The sequence below is a fragment of the Perissodus microlepis genome, chromosome 17 (assembly GCF_051167445.1).
Source record: "Perissodus microlepis isolate ML-2025 ecotype Zambia chromosome 17, ASM5116744v1, whole genome shotgun sequence".
NCBI classification, from domain to species: Eukaryota; Metazoa; Chordata; class Actinopteri; order Cichliformes; family Cichlidae; genus Perissodus; species Perissodus microlepis.
This window is the reverse complement of record NC_140477.1, coordinates 26,176,848-26,194,764: the sequence shown is the minus strand read 5'-3', so window position 1 is coordinate 26,194,764 and position 17,917 is coordinate 26,176,848. Positions and strand designations below refer to the sequence as shown.

Here is a 17,917-nt window from a genome sequence, read left to right as displayed (position 1 = left end):
CTAAAACTTAAAATGTCAAGATCAGTGCCACTTTTTAAAGGATCTGCTATGTGTGTGTGTGTGTGTGTGCGTGTGTGTGTGTGTTGCGTGATTGCTGATGTCATGCAGGCGGAGGAGGAGAGAGACGACATGGAAAAAGTGAAGCTGGACAACAAGAGGATCCTATTCAACCTGCTGCCAGCTCATGTGGCTCAACACTTCCTGATGTCAAATCCCAGGAACATGGTGAGCATCTGCGGGCATGTCCAGGCTCATCCAACAGGGATCGTCAGTCTAAAGTGCGTAAGCACCTTTGAAATCAGAAAGCACACCCTGACACAGTAGGTGCTTTAGGAAGCTCTGAGGTTTAGGTTTGGTGACTTACAGGTCAGAAGGTGTCTAGATTTTTAGGTGACAAGTCAAGATTCACACCTGTTTTTTTTCAACTATTTTGCCTTTTAATGTAAATGTCTCAGTACAGTGCATGTATGTGGGTTTTGAGAAGTTTAGTTACTGGTTTTGCATTTTCAGGAGCTTATATCTGAGGAATTTGAAGGTCGAAGGTGGAAGGAAAAATCTAAAAAGCATACATTTCTAAATTTTGTTATATCTTATCAATATTTTTGTTCTGTTACAGTAGTAACAGTAATTCCAGAATTGCTGTTACTCAATTTGTTCTTTGAATTAGGAAGTAATTTCAAATTCAGTTTTTCACATTTTGGTTATCATCTTATGTCTTAAGTATTATGTCTACAAGAGATATGGTTAAATAAGTAATGAATAATAAAAAGACATACCAGTAAATCATATCATCTGTATGGCCCTTACAGGTCATACAGATTTGCAGACCCTTTGCAGGGACCATAGACTCCCATTGTTGGGAAATTATCTCAGCTGTTTAGGACAATGACACTGCTATCCTAACCATTTGTTTTGAAGCACTTAATTTTAGCATTTCAGCGACAACATGATGTCGTGCTAAAATAATTTTCTGATCATTATATAATCCAGTAACTCAGAATAAGAAGGAGAAATGAATTTAAACTGCAACTTGACGTGTTTGCAGAGACACACAACTGTGGGGATATGTGTTATCCTCGTTTCCACTGTAATAAAGTAGCATTGCTAGATTAAAATGTCCTCATTTATTTCATACTGGGCCTTGGTGCAACCCCTTAGTTCTTTCTCAATCTTTAGCCTCATTCCCCTCAAGCCAGCTTAATATCATTGGCTGTGTACCTCAGATGACTAAAATAAAGGTACCTGTTCTCGGTGACATCATGCAGAACCAAGTGTAGAGAAATATGCATGAAAGTGCAAGCAGAGAAGCCTGAGCTTTAGGCTTTTACATATGGCCTCATCATTTCAAACTTTATGCATATGACAGTAAATGTGAAAGCATGTGATAGGTTCCCTTTCATCTTCAATACCATTTTGAACAATAGAGGAGTTTTATGGCTACTGTGAGAGTACTGGAGGCTGGAATTTGTTAATAATAATAAAAAGATAAAATAGTTCCTTCAACAATCGGTGGGGCTATACATGAGACGATGTAGGATGGTCTGAGGCTGAGACTCATAAACACAGGGGGGAGGAAGTCAGGAAGTATGTTTCCAGCACATTGGTGACCCCACAGAGTTACGGTGTATAGAAAGGCTTCCTCTCTTTCCTCTGGGCTAAAGTTCACTCATATACTGTATTCATAACACAGCACAGTGGGACTCCACTGCCTGGAAGTTGTGCAGCTCCAGCATAATAATTTAACCAAAGTTTTCCATGCACATGAAACTGCAGCTTTGACCTGCAGGCATGCTGATCTCATCTCATAAACGATTGTTGCATCATTTATGTAGCTCTAATATATAGACGGTATTGTGATTCACTGCAGGTGATCTGCTTCACATTCGTCTTTATTTTCTAGCTCTATTACTTGTTTTAGTTTTGTCCCCTTTGCAATATGTCTTTCCTGAGGATCGTTGTATTGTTATTTCTTAACGGGGCAGTTAAACCAAATGAACAAAACAATATGTTTTAAAATAGACTATAAAAATATTTTAGTCATGTCACTGCAAGAATTCCCAGCACTTAGATACTCTCAGATTTAGTGAAAATCATTGCACAGATATCTGCTAAACAAGTCAAGATAAACTGATATTATTATTATTACTTCTTATTTTAACTTTAATGTATTAATGTAGCAAATATCCCCTCCACATTGTTTTAACATATGTAACAGTAATAGTACAAATCAGTGGTTGTCACCTTAACATTCGATCTGGGTCACTGGGATGAGCAAGTGACCGGCATGCTGAAAAGCTACTGCAGGGGTCCATGTTTAAGTCAACCCTGCACCATTTCCTGCTTGTTGTTCCCTCCTCTCTCTCCTGCCTACTTCGCTGTTGTTTCAACAATAAAGTCTAAAGGGACTAAAATCCCTGACTGCTCGTTTTGGTTACAGCAGGCACTTGGGCGAGCTTAGACAGCAAACTGTGTCAAAGGTCTTCCAAACTTGGGGCTTCTTAAGGACATTGGGGCTGTTTTTGCTTTCTTTTCATTTGAATTAAAAGGTCTGGATCTGTTCTTAAACTCTTCCACAGACTTTGCTGTATATTTTAAATGAACATATATTTATTAGGAAAGGGTGTTTTTTTAAAAAGCTTTTGATGTGTATTAAAAATGCTTTGGTTTAATGTGTTTACACCTGCTGCATCTGATTGATTATGCATCAGTATTTTACAGATATAATGACATTAAGGTCATCTTAAATCTTGTTTTCCTTGCAGTAAGAGAATATGCAAATATCAAAATCAGGATGTTCAACTGAAGAGCTCCCCTAAGCTTGACTTCAGCTGGTAGTTTCCAGTGAGTGCGTATAGTACAGTTCTGTCAGGAGGATTGTATTTAAATCAGAATCCCATCAACTGTAGTATGTATTTGGTGATTTGGCTTTAGTCTGGGACGTTCCTGCCCTTCAGTGAGCATTCACAGAAAGCCAAAAGACAGTGAAACCATCCACAAGACCCAACACAGTTTAGAGCAGGCATCACTTACAGAGAACTAATAGTAATACTATTACATGGAGAATCCAAGGTGAAAGTACGTTACAAAGTGTTTGTCAGAGGGGGGCAGAAAATGAAGCAGCCAAAATAACTAACATGTCATTTACCAATCAGGCATCAGCTGGTGTCTGCTGTCAGTGATATCAGTTGATCCGCCAGGGTTGCTAGCTAAACTTATATGTAGTCATCTAAGTATGCTTAGCCCATAATAGAGGGAAAACAGGGACTTTATTGTGAGTGAAGGAAAATGAAACGTAACTTCAGTGGTTAGTGGTACACAATGAGAAAGTATAGCGACAATTTCAGGAGAAATGCACCAGAGATAGTAGTATATTGCTAAGAGTATGTGTTACACCCCTGAAAACAGGGGGAAAAGAATCACGAGAGTGATTATGACTTGCGTCTCTCATGCAGTCGTTTATTGCAGTGCAAATGAACAGAAACGTTTCACATTCTGTACTGCTTAATGTCACATGGTGGAAGAAAAACACTAAATAATAAACCAAACTACTAAAGTGCTTACTATATATGCCAGAACAGGTTTCCTGACAAAATGGCTGACAATAGCGGCGTTTTTAGCTCCTGCCGTTATCTTACTGGTCATTACACAGTACAAAACTGAGGCTCAAAACCACCACGTATATGTGCACAAAACTGTAATATAATGCTTCTAACGCTTACAAAACAATGAAGGATTACCTCTTAAATATCTTAACACTGTACACATTGGAAATATATCAACTTTGAAACACTTTTACCTGAAAACAGGGGGAAAAGAATCACGAGAGTGATTATGACTTGCTTCTCTCATGCAGTCGTTTATTGCAGTGAGGAGAACGCGCGAAAGCCCCCTAGTGGAGAATAGAGACACTACTAATCGATCCCAGAAAAGGCTTACTAGCCGATCAGAGATGTATAGGTTGCAGTTCTTTTAAGTAACATGAAAGCCATTAATATAACATGAAAAATAATAAACTCTTAACCATTTTCTTACCATATTTACATTATTTTCGTCCTTATATCAACTGATATGAATTAGTATTAACTGAACAGTTTTATATGCAGTAGTCCTTCAACCTGTCACACTCTCCCCCACTCAAAAAATGTCATCCCGACATTATACCAACAAATTGCTTTTTAGTCTATATTCTCTTGTAGTCAGGACATCAACAGTAGAGTGAACCAATGTCCTCAATTCTGTGGGTTTAACACCTGTTTCACCACAGTCCATCACTGGTGACTGCAGACAAAGTCTATAACCAGTCCATGTGTGAGTCTTCACAAAGTCTATTGTCTATGGTTATAATCCACAGATGGGGAAAAGTTAATGTCTTTTTCTTGATGACAGAAGTACAGTTCTCAAGTCATCAGTGAAAAAGTGTCAACTTACATTTGCTGGAGTCCATACAAACCAATGGGCTGGGTGCAGTATGACTGCACAGCTGGAAACCATGGAACAAGGCCCGGGTACACAGGAAGCAGTTGCGGTGCTGACTGAACACTGTAGCAAGATGGGGTGCCCAGTTGGTCATACGTCATCCGTCTTGGCGGGTGTCTCTCTCGCTGTGGCCGCTGAGGTGTCTCCTCCTTAAGTCTCTCGAGTACAACAGGTGGAGGAGGGGCAGGTATGTCACCTGCAGTGGGCTCTGCCTCCTCACAAGTTGTCTCCACAACAGCTGGGTCAGGTGCTTCCAGATGGTCTCCAGCAAGAGGCTCTGGTGTTGGTGCAAGAGCAGGGACTGAAGCTGCGGGCTGAGACGTTGCTGTGAGAAGTTCTTGTTCTGATGGCTGGGACACAGGTTGAGGTGGTGCGTAATGACAGCGGTATTCATCAACACTGCCCTCATCATCAGAGTCTGGCACAACAGAGATGGGTTTATCAGTCTTTTTCTGTTCATGTCTTGTATGATTATCTTTTTCAGGCACTTTTTCAAAAGGAAAGTGGTCACATGACATAAGCAAGTTTCTGTGAAGCACTCTAGAGCGCCCTCTGCCTCTCTCCGGTCTTACCTCGTAGATAGAGAGGTCAGGCCCCATTTGTCTGACTACTGTGTGAACAGTGTCCTCCCAATAGTCTCTCAGTTTCCCTGGGCCTCCTCTAGGTGTCAGGTTTTTGACCAGAACTCTCTCGCCAGGTTGTAACACAGAACTCCTTACTTTTGTGTCATAGTGTCTTTTGCTCTTTTCAACAGCTTTCTTTGCATTCTCATTTGCTATAGAGTATGCTCCATGCCCTTTCTCCATTTTTCAACATAGTCTCTGTGGTCACTAAAATCTGTTTCTGAGTACAGTCCAAAGAGCACATCTACTGGTAGCCTGGGTGACCGTCCAAACAGTAGGTAAAATGGGGAGTAGCCAGTGACTTCACAATGTGTGCAATTATATGCATACATTAACTTGTTGATAGATTCCTGATTTGTGTTTCAGTTAGCGTTCTAAGCATTTGCAACAATGTCCTGTTCATACGTTCAACTTGACCGTTCCCCATTGGGTGATAGGGTGTTGTCCTAGAACCGGCCATGCCACACAGTTTCTTGAGCTGACTGAATAGCTGATTTTCAAATTCACCTCCTTGGTCATGGTGAATGCGACAGGGGAAGCCAAACTTTAGGGCATAGTCATTGAATATCAGGTTTGCAGCAGTTTTGCCTGACTTTGAGGTGGTGGCATAGGCTTGCGCAAAACGTGTGAAGTGGTCAGTTATCACCAGTCTTGGGTAAGTTACTTTAAATTAGTAACTTAGTTACATTACTAGTTACTTCTATCAAAAGTAACTCAGTTACTTCAAGTTACTTGTTACTTTCAAAGTAACTAGTTACTAGGGAAAGTAACTTTGTTTTTACTCAGAATTCTCTTGTTAATGTGTTGCTTCCATAACTTTGCCAGTCTTCTAGCTTGCTTACTTGCCACAAGTGCACTGTGCCACCTACCAATAGAAAGAAAAAAATAATGTGCATATTTCCACGAGAGAAATCCCACGCCTGGACCGTCATTGACCGCTGCCATGATTCTAGCCTACATCACAGCGTCACGTGCGCTTTTTACATCCAATACAAAAACTGCATTCGTGGTGCTTTCGATTGTACTCAGAACTCAGAAATTCTGCTTTCCGAATAGGAAGATGTAGGTAACACCAGACTGCAGATGAGCTGCATACAGGGCTGGTTTGGGACAAAAAATCGTCCCGGGCATTTTGACTAGAGACCGGCCCACCATTATAGGAAAAATCATAAAGCCTTTGAATGAAAACAAACGCTGTTGTGAGAGTGATGTACACTGTTTTGATGGTATATATGTATCAATCTATCAATCATTTGTTGTAAGATTCAGATAATTATTTTTTAAAAGCTGGACATTTTAAATGAGAATAAGAAAGAAAAGTATTTCTTTGTGCCCCCCTCTCCCTGTTAATGCCCTACCTGGCACCCCTGGCAAAACTTTGCTAGATCCGCCCCTGCACAGTTACCAGCTGTCAGCTACATAAAAAAGGATCCTGGTGTTATTTGTCTCTCAGAAACAGTTCCTAACTTCCCTTCAACTCATTCATGTGACCTAAAAGGTAAACCTGTTTCTCCATCACCTGTTCAGCTCTGATGATTCAGTAAGGACATCTCTTGGTTTCATCTTCATGTTTCCCTCTCACCAGATAACCAAACCGATATCATGACCAGCAGCTTTTACAGCTGTGGCTCCAGCAAACATCAGCTGATACTAGAAATTAATATTAAATAAAATCTAACAACAGCTTATCAAGCTTAAACGTGCTGCTGTTGTTTAACGCGACATATGCTGGTTTCCTCTTTCTCACGCAAAGTGGGCGATAAACAAACAAGAGAGAAAAGCCGATCAGCTGATCATTGATCAGTTTTCATGATTGAAGTAGAAACAGGAGAGGGAGGGTGAGAGGATGAGAGAAGAAGAGGCAGCTGTGCAGCTCCAGCTTTGTGTCTTTTTCATTGTAGCTGAAGTACCGGACAAACTGCGTTCCTTTTCACCTCAATACGAAACGCCTGATATTTTTTCTGAATACGAGACGACTCAGTTTTTTACGGGACGGTTGGAAACCTAAACCACCTAAACTTGGTTTATATCTGACCCAGATAGACTGCAGGTCATAACTTCTTACCTGAAGTTCAGTTCACACTCGGACCGGCGGCTGCCTCGGGTCTCTCTTCCTCCTGCCTCCCCTTTCTCTCATCCACCTGCTGGCCTCCACCACTTGCTAATGTTACTGAATCTGTGGAAGCCACCACACGAAGTAACGAGTAACGACCCTATCTAAATCCCAGTAACGACTAACGCGTTCCTGATTTTGGCATAATAACTAGTTACCGTGCTCGTTACCACAATAATAACGTAGTTACTGTAACGCGTTACTTAATAACGCGTTAGTCCCAACACTGGTTATCACTAGAATATATTCATAACCGCCTTTGCATTTTTCAAGATGGAGAAAGTCTATACACACCAGGGGATCCCTCTGGGACTCCCCACCATTTGACCTTAGAACTGAAGAAGCTTCTCTCGGATGAGAGGTGAAATGTCTTCAAGCAACTTAAAGAAGTCCAGACGCTTTTCTTTGCAAGCTCCTTTGACTACAATGACCTGGATGACTGAGAACCTTCACAGACATATCTATACACACCAGCTTAAAGGGCTGCGTAGTTACAATGTTTGTTAAAGGAGCTCTTGTTTCATGGCTGGGCTTTTTCTGCTTTACACAGGAACAAACGTTGGTCACTCACATAATGCTCAATCTCTGCCTGCATGTGTGGCCAAAAGAAGCGTTCACATATCAAAGACACTGTGCGATCAACACCTTGATGGCCCATATTATTGTGCAGCTCTTCAAGTACAGTCTTTTTGAACTGATCTGACAGGACTAGCTGTTTCCGGGCAGAAGTGAGTCTGTACAAGATGCCATTGTTATCTAGCGTTAACTTGCCCCACTCTCTGAACAAGTATTTTGTCTTAGGGTCAAATGTTCTTAGCTCTTTGGGCAGTGGTTTTGAATCTGTCTGTTTACACTGTAACACAGGGCTTATAACAGGATCAGACTTTTGCGCTTCATTAAGCTGTTCTTTTGGTATGGGTGTGAATGTTGCTTCTGCTGGCTCACCTTCTGCTGTGACTGACATTGCTGCAGCTGAGAGTGTCCATGTGGCAGGTGTGTCTTTCTGTACCTCAATGGCCTGGATAGCAGCTGCGATAGTGTCCGCTGGCACTTCCTCAGAGCAGTCTCTCATTAAGGTTTCTACATCAAGTGGCATTTTTGATAAAGCATCTGCGTCACCGTTTTCCTTCCCTGGTTTGTACTTAATGGTGAAGTGAAAATCAGCGAGCTCAGCGACCCATCTTGATGTGGTGGCATTCAGTTTGGCTGTTGACAAAATGTACGTTAGCGGGTTATTATCGCTATAGACAGTAAATGTTGGGGCATAGTACAAATAGTCTCTGAATTTGTCAGTGATAGCCCACTTCAATGCTAAAAATTCTAGTTTTCCTGCATGGAAGTGGTAGTTTTTTTCAGCCGCTGTTAGAGTACGGGAGCCATAAGCAATAACTCGCAGCTTACCATCTTGTCTCTGGTACAAAACGGCGCCTAGCCCTTTGTGTGAGGCGTCTGTGTGTACGATGAACGGCTGTGTGAAATCTGGGAATCCCAGCACTGGTGGGTGGAGCAAACAGTCTATTAGTTCCTCAAGCGTACCTTGATGCTGGTCAGTCCACACGATTTGTTTTGAGGAGGGCACAACTTGACTGGCTCTCTTTGGTCTTGCCCTTGGCCCTTTTGTGGTGTCTGAGTTCTCTGGGGTTTTGACAGCTTTTAACAGTTCATACAAACAACCTGCTTTTCTGGAGAAGTCTTTTATGTATTGTCTGTAGTAGGTGAGAAGGCCTAACATTTTTCTGAGCTGACCAACATTTTGTGGTTTTATACCTTTGAGTGCTTTGACTGCTTCAAAGTCTGCAGGATCCACTTTACTGCCCTCTGCAGACACTATTCTGCCCAAATAGCACACCTCAGACTTAAACATGTCACACTTACTTGGCTTAAGCTTTATACCAAAGCCTCTCAATCTCTGGAGCACTTTTCTCACATCCTCCAAGTGATCTTTGAACGTTTTGCTGTAAACTAATGTGTCATCCTGATAGGGGATGCAGATGTTGTCGCGCATCCCATCCAGGCACTCTTCCATACAGCGCTGAAATGCTGCAGGGGCTTTCATAAGTCCAAAGGGGATGCAAATCCACTCATATAATCCCCAGGGGGTCACAAAAGCAGTGAGTGGACGACTTTCTTCTGACATGAACCCCTGGTGGTACGCTTTCCCCTGATCTAAAAGCGAAAAACCAGGAGTTTCCACCCAAACTGTCCATAATGTCCTGGATGTGTGGGATGGGCTGGCGATCAGGATGGGTTTTCCGATTCAGGTCTCTGTAGTCTATGCACAGTCTTAAAGTACCATCTTTTTTTCTAACACAAATGACTGGTGAGGAATATGACGAGTCTGACTTTCAGACCCAGCCTTGTGCTATTAAATCATGCGGGTAACTTTTCATCTCTTGGTAGAGCGGCCGTGGCACAGACAGGTATGTGCGTTTGACTGGTTCGTTGTCTTTGAGTGAGATGGTCATTTTCAGTTTTTCAATACAGCCTGTATCATTGTCTGTTTTAGAGAAAGAATGGCATTCCTCTCTGAGCATCTGTTTCGCTAATACTCTCTGCTCTTCACCCAGGTGTCTAAGATCTACAGGTGGGTCCCACTCTTCACTAGAGCTACACTGGGCTTGTGTATTTGTCTGGTTAACAGTAGCTACAGATGCGGCTTTTTCAAACAGCAGGTAAACAGGTAAAACAGCTGTAATAGTCTGAACCGAGCCAACTAATGTACGGCCTGGAATGACAATTTCATGGTCAGTGGGGTTAGAGACACCTAGTGTTATGACAGGTAAAGTACCCTTCTTAACTTTAACCAAAGTGTCAAAAAACTCAAGATTGTCTGGCCACTGAGGGTTTAAGTCTGGCTCAAATATCATGACCATGTCTTGTTTAAATGGACCTGCTGCTATACGACCCTCAACATGCATGTGGCTTTGTTTAGGTACAGTAATACAGTCTTTCTTTGTCATCACTTTGTACTCGTCAACTGTATCTGCACTAACAGCCTGTATAAAAGCTTTCACCTTGTGTCTTTTGAGCCTGGGAAATGCTTTTCTCACTGTGCTGTACAGTTTAGCTTGGTCAGTCTTATTCACAATGTATTCAATGACATTGTAACCTATAATAGGGCATGTGAGCTGAAAACCTTTCATTACCAACATGGGGATGGTCAATTTCTCAGTTTGTTCAGTTCCGGAAACAAGTTGGAAGGTTGTCTCAACCCACCCAAGATATGGCATGTCGGTCCCATTTGCTGCGGTCGGGGTGAGTTCAGATGTGTCCATAATATCGGCTACATCTCTCAGTTCTGTGTGTGGCAAATAGTCCTTTTTCCATTTCTCATCGATGATCGACACCTGTGAGCCTGAATCCCATAGAGCTTGAAGCCTGTGGCCGTCCAGGAGACACTCAACCAGACATTGCCTGCCCACCAGAGATGTGACTTTGTGAGGGGTGTTTACATGAGCTGGCGGCAGTGGTACCTGAACAGTCTCATTGTCTTTGTTAGTCTTTAAGCCAGTGCATTGTCTCTTATGTTGTCTCCAGTGTTGTTTCTGGCATGTTCTTGAACAATAAAGTGCGTTTTTACATGCTGAACACTGTCTCATGCCTGACTTTTCTTGTTTACAGTTGGAGCAATGTTGGGACTTGTGGACGATGGGTTTGGTTAACACTCGTCCCTCAGTGGTAACCATTGCTGGTTTAAATGTTTCTCTTTATATGGTCTCATACCTCTGCTTCTACATCCAGCCTGAAAGTGTTCTCTACTCCCACAGAGGTAGCAGTGTGTGCAGCATTCGTTGACTCCATTCTGCTGGCAAATGTGGCACCTCCTCTCAGGGCGGGCTGGACTACCTGTGTAGTGCTGTACAGGATACTGAGGGGGTGGTGCTCTTTGACGGGGGCCCTGGAAGCTATAATACTGCTGTTGCTGCTGGTCCCTATCATACTGCATAACTGGTGGTGGGGCATATGACTGAGGACCAGGCACCGGCTGCTGTAGAGTCTCTTTAATCTGAGCTATCTCTGCACTGAGACCTTTCAGGGAGGCTACACCTGTCTTAAGCTCCGCTAACTCAGTTAAAAGCTCGGGTGGTATCTTAGCTTTAACTTCTTTCACAGAGTTCTTAGCAGGTAACTCATCATCTGACTGCACTGCACTCACACTTGTAGCAGTCTGGGATGCTAAACATCTTTTCTTGTTTTTCCTTTCTGCCTCATTGGCACAAGCCATATTTAACCTCTCTAACAGGAGTTCATCAGGTGTCTTAGAGTCTAACAGGAGTGGCTGCATATCTATCCTGACACTGTCACTCTGGAAGCCCGTGAGTATGGTGTGCAAACACATACGCTGGACTAAAGCTGGGTCGTATTTGAGTTCTGACTCTGACTCTTGGGAAGCAAATAAGACTTTCTGCTTTAGATCTAAAACTCTCATCAGGAAGCTTTGAGCAGTCTCTTTTGGGGTCTGTACCTCAGAGGCAAGTTGTTTATAGAGTTCGGTGGCGCTCTTCTCTTGGAAATGGGAGCGCAGGATGTGGCGTAGAGTCGGAAGGGTGAGTTGAGCTTTTCCCTCCAAATAGCTGCGTAGTTGTAGACCTGGCAAGATAGCTCTGATGATAGCATCTACAATGTCAAGCTCTGAGTAGCCTCTGCTCAGTCCATTTTCGATCTGGTGAGCAAGACTGGAAAATGTCAGTTTATCTTTTTGATCTGGTTCACCAATCTGGCCTGATATTTTGAAATCTTTCTGCCTGTAAGGGCTAGGGACAGAGCGATTAGCTTGGGAGTGAGAACTAACCGCTGTGTTAACTGCATTAGCTGTCTCTGTTACCAGTGAGGTTTCAGTGTTTAGTTGCTCTCTGTGCCCTGAATAACCCCCTCCATTTGCATTTGGTTCAGTCTCAACAATTGTCTCTTTCATTACTTCAGCAATCTTATCATTAAGCAACAACAGTTCTGACCTTCCTTCATCCTCAAGTACTGTTATACCTTCTCTCTCAATGTGTATTTGGATGTGTGTTAGCAGTGACAGTTTTTCTGCTAACATCTATTTTCTCTGCAATGCCAAGGAACTCGCAGATTGACACTAGTTGATCTTTGGATAGAGTGTGCATTTCACGCACAACCTCTTCTCGCAGCTCTTCCACCGAAGACATTGTGGCAGTAGGCAGGAAGAATGTCATTTTTGCAGCCCCTGATGATCTCTGGCTAGCCTCAGGAAACATGCGCTAAAACACAGCTACCAGTGCGCCTCGATAGCAAACTTTCCTCACTGCAGTCTGCCTGGGTTGTAGGGCTGGGCTATATCATACCGTTCACGGTAATACCGGTGTAATTTTGGGCAACGATAGGAAAATGAAATATCGTGATAGAATATGGGTAAAACGCGCATGTGCAGTGCCTATGTTTACATATGCACATGGCGGCGACGCAGAATGAGAAGAGCGAAAGTGGATCGTTAAATGAAACAGATGAACCAGAATTGGTTTGTAAAAATGCTGCAACTTCAGTGGTGTGGAACTGGTTTAGCTTTCGTCCATCAGATACACAACAAAGCACTATTTTTGGTAGCGCATGCTAGCGGGCCGTCGTTATTACCGTGTTGTTTGGAAAATACGGCACACTTAAAATCAATCCTTTGATTTGTCTGAAAATCGACAGTGCCCCTTATGATCCCGTGTGCCTTATGTATGAATTCTGGTTGTGTTTACTGACCTCGAAACGATTTTATGTGGTACACGGCGCTCGAAAATCTGTCAAATGTTTTAGTACGACTTTGCTAAGCTACGAAGCCGCACCGCTTGATGGATTGTCGGAGTATTAGGGCTATATTAGGCAGGCGCCTCGTGGAGTGATACGTACTGTGCTTCAACATAATATTACCGTATTGTGTGTGTATAACCTCTTTTTAAGTTTTGTGGATATTATACATGGTTATGCTGAGGATATGTTGGCCAATTTCCGCTGGAAATGCCTTTTGGTTAAACTGTCAGCAAGGAATTTGCACTGTTACGTTTTTATATAACTTTAATGCACATAAAAAAACAGCTGCTTGTTTAAGTGAAAATACATTGATGGGATTTTTTGCACTAATAAAATTGTGGAGTTGTAAAGTATTTTTTCTAGTGTCAATTATATCGTCAGTTATATCGTTATCGCAAATTTTCAAATGTATATCGTGATAAATATTTTTGGTCATATCGCCCTGCTCTACTGGGTTGTATGGGGGGATTTGGCTGGCTTGGACTACGATGTGCAGATGTGGACACCGGACATCTAAGCAGCTATCCCAGCGGTGCCTCCAAATGTTACACCCCTGAAAACAGGGGGAAAAGAATCACGAGAGTGATTATGACTTGAGTCTCTCATGCAGTCATTTATTGCAGTGAGGAGAACGCGCGAAAGCCCCCTAGTGGAGAATAGAGACACTACTAATCGATCCCAGAAAAGGCTTACTAGCCGATCAGAGATGTATAGATTGCAGTTCTCTTAAGTAACATGAAAGCCATTAATATAACATGAAAAATAATAAACTCTTAACCATTTTCTTACCATATTTACATTATTTTCGTCCTTATATCAACTGATATGAATTAGTATTAACTGAACAATTTTATATGCAGTAGTCCTTCAACAGTAGTCCTTCAACCTGTCACATATGAAAATAAACCAAGCAGTTTCATTGGGATTATTTCTTAAAAATGAAAAATTTCCTTTAGAAACTGTACACAGCCCATCTTAAGAGCACTGTTACACTCTGGGAAGAGTGCAGCGTGATCAAAAACCAACTTGCTTTATACAGGCAGACATTACAGCTAAAGACAGCTGAAAACAAAAATGGCTGCAAAAACACTATGGACATCAGGATGAAGCATGTTTATTTGTTGGGGTTGTGATGGCACCGGGTCACTGCTATTTAATACTGACAACAGTCTTGCTCAAAGATTCAGTAAGCTAGCGCAATCTTCCATATGCAAATATTTCTTCTTCTTTGGTAGTATGGGTTGTTGAATTGTTTTTATTGAATTGTTCTACCCTGCAGGATCTGTACTACCAGTCGTACGCTCAGGTCGGAGTGTTGTTCGCCTCTATCGCCAACTTTAATGACTTCTACATCGAGCTGGATGGAAACAACATGGGAGTTGAGTGTCTGAGGCTGCTCAATGAGATCATCGCTGACTTTGATGAGGTGACTGAAATAGTTTGTTCCATCAGATCATCCATAAATCTGCAGCATTTTTATGTTTTTCATGTAGTGAATCTTCTGGCCAGCAGTGCAATTTTCAGAGATGATGTGGCTATGACCAAGGGAAAATACTGTTTATTTATGGAATATAAAAAGCAATGGTGGCAGCTGGGAAAATAAGGAATTACTTACAGATGATTTTTGGCTAACTTGAATCTATAATCAGCTGCACAAAGCATTCCTTTACTCAAACATGACAAACAAGTCCATTTTAAATTGTATTCAGATTTGTTTGTCACTTGTAATATACACTCACGCTCACCACTTTATTAGGTATACCTGTTTAGCTGCTTGTTAATGACTGATATCTAATCAATTAATCATATGGCAACAACGCAGTGCATTTAGGTGTGTAGAGATTGTCAAGACAACCTGTTGAACTTCTAACTGAGCATCAGAATGGGGAAGAAAGGTCTTTTAAGTCACTTAGAATATGTTGGTGCCAGACCAGTCTAAGTATTTTGAGAAACTGGGGTTTTCCCTCACAACCATCTGTAAGATTCACAGAGAATGGTTTGGAAAAAGAGAGAGTTTCCTTGAGGTTACAAGGCAGTTAGAACTGCCTTGTAGATGTCAGAGGAGAACCAGACTGCTTTAAAGAGAAAAGAAGGCAACAATAATTCAAATAACCATTCACTGCAAGTAATACAGAAGAGCATCTCTGAAGAGAGATAATGTGAAACCTCGATGCAGAAGACCGCACCAGGTGCCACGCCTGTCAGCTAATGAGGGCAACCTAAGGCTACTTTCACAGGGGCTCACTAAAATTGGACCACAGAAGACATCGCCTTCTCTGATGAGTCTCAATTTCTGCTGTGACGTTCATATGGTAGGGTCAGAAAATAACACTAAATCATGGATCCATCCTGCCTTGTAATGTATCTGGTTGGTTGTGGGGATGTAATGTAACGATGTGGGTGATATATTCCTGACATACTTTGGGCCCCCTTACTACAGACTAAGCATAATTTAAACACCACAGCCTACCTGAGTGGAGGCTCAGGCAGTGTAGCATAGTGTTCAGATCATCTCAAATGGGTTTCTTGAACTTGACAATGAGTCACTGCAATCAAATGGCTTTAAGAATGTGCAACCAACAAATCAGCAGAAAATTTGATTTGAATTTTCTTGTTGTGGTAATCTGTTTCTCCTGTTTTTGTACAATTTTTCCTTCTTTTTCCCCACTTCCAGCTGATGGATAAAGAGTGCTACAGGGACATTGAGAAAATTAAGACCATTGGCAGTACATACATGGCTGCAGTTGGGCTGGTTCCTACAACTGCTTCAAAGGTAGACCTCCACTAATTATATTTTTCTCCTGAATAAGGTTTTTGCACTTGTTTACAGTGTATTTGCACATTTGAGAACTGTTCCGGGTTTCCAGGGTACTGTTGAGAGGCCTAGCCTTTCCAAGTTTGTGTTCTCTGAGTGCTGATCTTTTAAACACTGCCACATTTCACACCACAAAATCCTCTGTGGGGGATTACTGGTATCTGTGGTGTCAGCATATTCTGCTTTCATAAAGTGCATTTAAAGCCCACAAAGCTGCCAAACAAAAGAGCCCTTTATGCAACTTACTCAAAAATTTTACCCAAACATCACGGTTTTACTTTTGGGCAACCCTGAAGCATGTCTTTGTGGTTTCTGTAGATACATATGTATGTTACCACATCAGGGAAACAGAAATGGAGGCTAATATTGCTTCTTACTTCAGGTTTATTTCTGCATTAATATGTCACATATGTGTCTTCCTCTGATTCTCAGGCGAAAAAGTCCATCACCTCACATTTATGCACCGTGTCAGATTTTGCCATTGAGATGTTTGATGTCCTGGATGCTATCAACTACCAGTCTTACAATGACTTTGTCCTCAGAGTAGGTGAGTGAAGAGATACACATACACACTCTATGGCCTATAAATATGGATGTCAGAACTTCTGACCTATTGCACTGGACACCGTGAACACTCGGTGCCGCTAAGCTTGGGCGGAAATGCATCACAGAAAGAGCGTTCCCCACAGGAAGCTCGTCACAGCGAGACCTGAAGTTCTGGGTTCCATTGTGTTGGGTATCCTGTGGGGAGCCTGCAGCTAGAGCCCTTGTTTAATCCCAGTGAAACCTGGTGTACACAGTGCCATCCTGTCTGTAGCCTAGGTGGCTCCACATGTAGAAACTGCTTCTGTTTGTGTGCTTGGATGGACTTACTCTGCAGAAATGCAACTTTTGGTAATTTTTACAATTCTGGATTTCCAAAAAGGAAAGAAACCAAAGTTAGTACTTCAATATGCGCCATGTTTCTGTCTATCACTGAAGTCCTTGGGAAATATTTACATAGATGATGCAATATACTGATGCAAAAATGTCTTGCAAACATGTATTATCATAGTTTTAGAAATGATATTGATATATACATATAAATGGTATGAAATTCTTGCAGTCATTTTTTACTATCATAAGTATACTAAACACTTCATTAAAGTTGCATTTGCATAACATTAATATTATATGGAAATGACAGATAGAACAAGCCCATTGGTCCCTGTTGGATTAAACTATTGCTTTGCGTGTGAGTTTAAACATGTGAAATTACAAGAGGCCATGTCTGATAGATTTGGGCAGTACTTTATGGGGTATAAAATATGATGCTCTTTTAGAACAGTGCTAAAAATGTTTAGTGTATCAGAATGACAGTGTGTCTGTTATTGTGCATGTATTATTGTGTAATTTCCTAACAGCCTTGCACTACATGTTTTCTGTGACACTAAGAGTGTACACAAAGTTTTTCTGAGAACTGTCATCTATACTCAGTACTCTTTAGATGCTAATATTAAGTGCAGTGAGATTTAATTGCATGTATTGTGTTTTAATAATCACACAAATCAGTAAACTACAGTTACAATATGGCGTTATTACTATTGCTTACTGTGTGCAATAGAATATTATGGTAACACACCAGAACTGGGAATCAGTGAACCTGTTATCACTCATTCCCATTCTTCATACCCTCCTTTGCAGTGTTACTGGGAAAAAAAACACTGTGTATGCCACATGCATCCTCTGGAAATGTTATCTTTGGCTTGCAACAATGCTTTTCTTCTTACTGCAGCAGCAGCAGCATGGTATACTGCTGGTAAAATGTGTCTCTTAGCACTAACATAAATAAACAGATCATTTGCCCTCGTTTCCTAAAATATTTCCAATTGCTAATAATTAACCTGAAATGCTCTTTCTGAAGAGCACGAGTAAGACACTGATTTTTGTAGGAGTTCAAATATTGTTTTGAAAACTTTAAAGTGATTCAGGACATGAGTACAATCAGAGAAAAACTATAACATGCCACTTTTATTCTGACGTAAAGAAAATGGTCTCTTGGAAATTCAATTCAAATCAGTTTTACTTACAGAACACCAAATCGTCGTCATAGTCACATCAAGATGCTTTATGTTATAATGTGAAGATCCTACA

The 17,917-nt window shown here is 41.6% G+C and overlaps 1 protein-coding gene across 3 annotated transcripts in view; it reads left to right on the top strand.

Moving 5' to 3' along the window:
- Nucleotides 1-17,917, top strand: part of LOC146369753 (adenylate cyclase type 1-like) — a 66,704-nt gene that overhangs the window by 41,469 nt on the left and 7,318 nt on the right. For all 3 annotated transcript variants that reach the window (XM_084909093.1, XM_084909092.1, XM_084909091.1), the window contains 4 exons: nt 109-225; nt 14,249-14,395; nt 15,644-15,742; nt 16,217-16,331. In XM_084909093.1, coding sequence (XP_084765219.1) covers nt 109-225; nt 14,249-14,395; nt 15,644-15,742; nt 16,217-16,331 — 478 coding nt within the window. The remainder of the gene's footprint in view (nt 1-108; nt 226-14,248; nt 14,396-15,643; nt 15,743-16,216; nt 16,332-17,917) is intronic.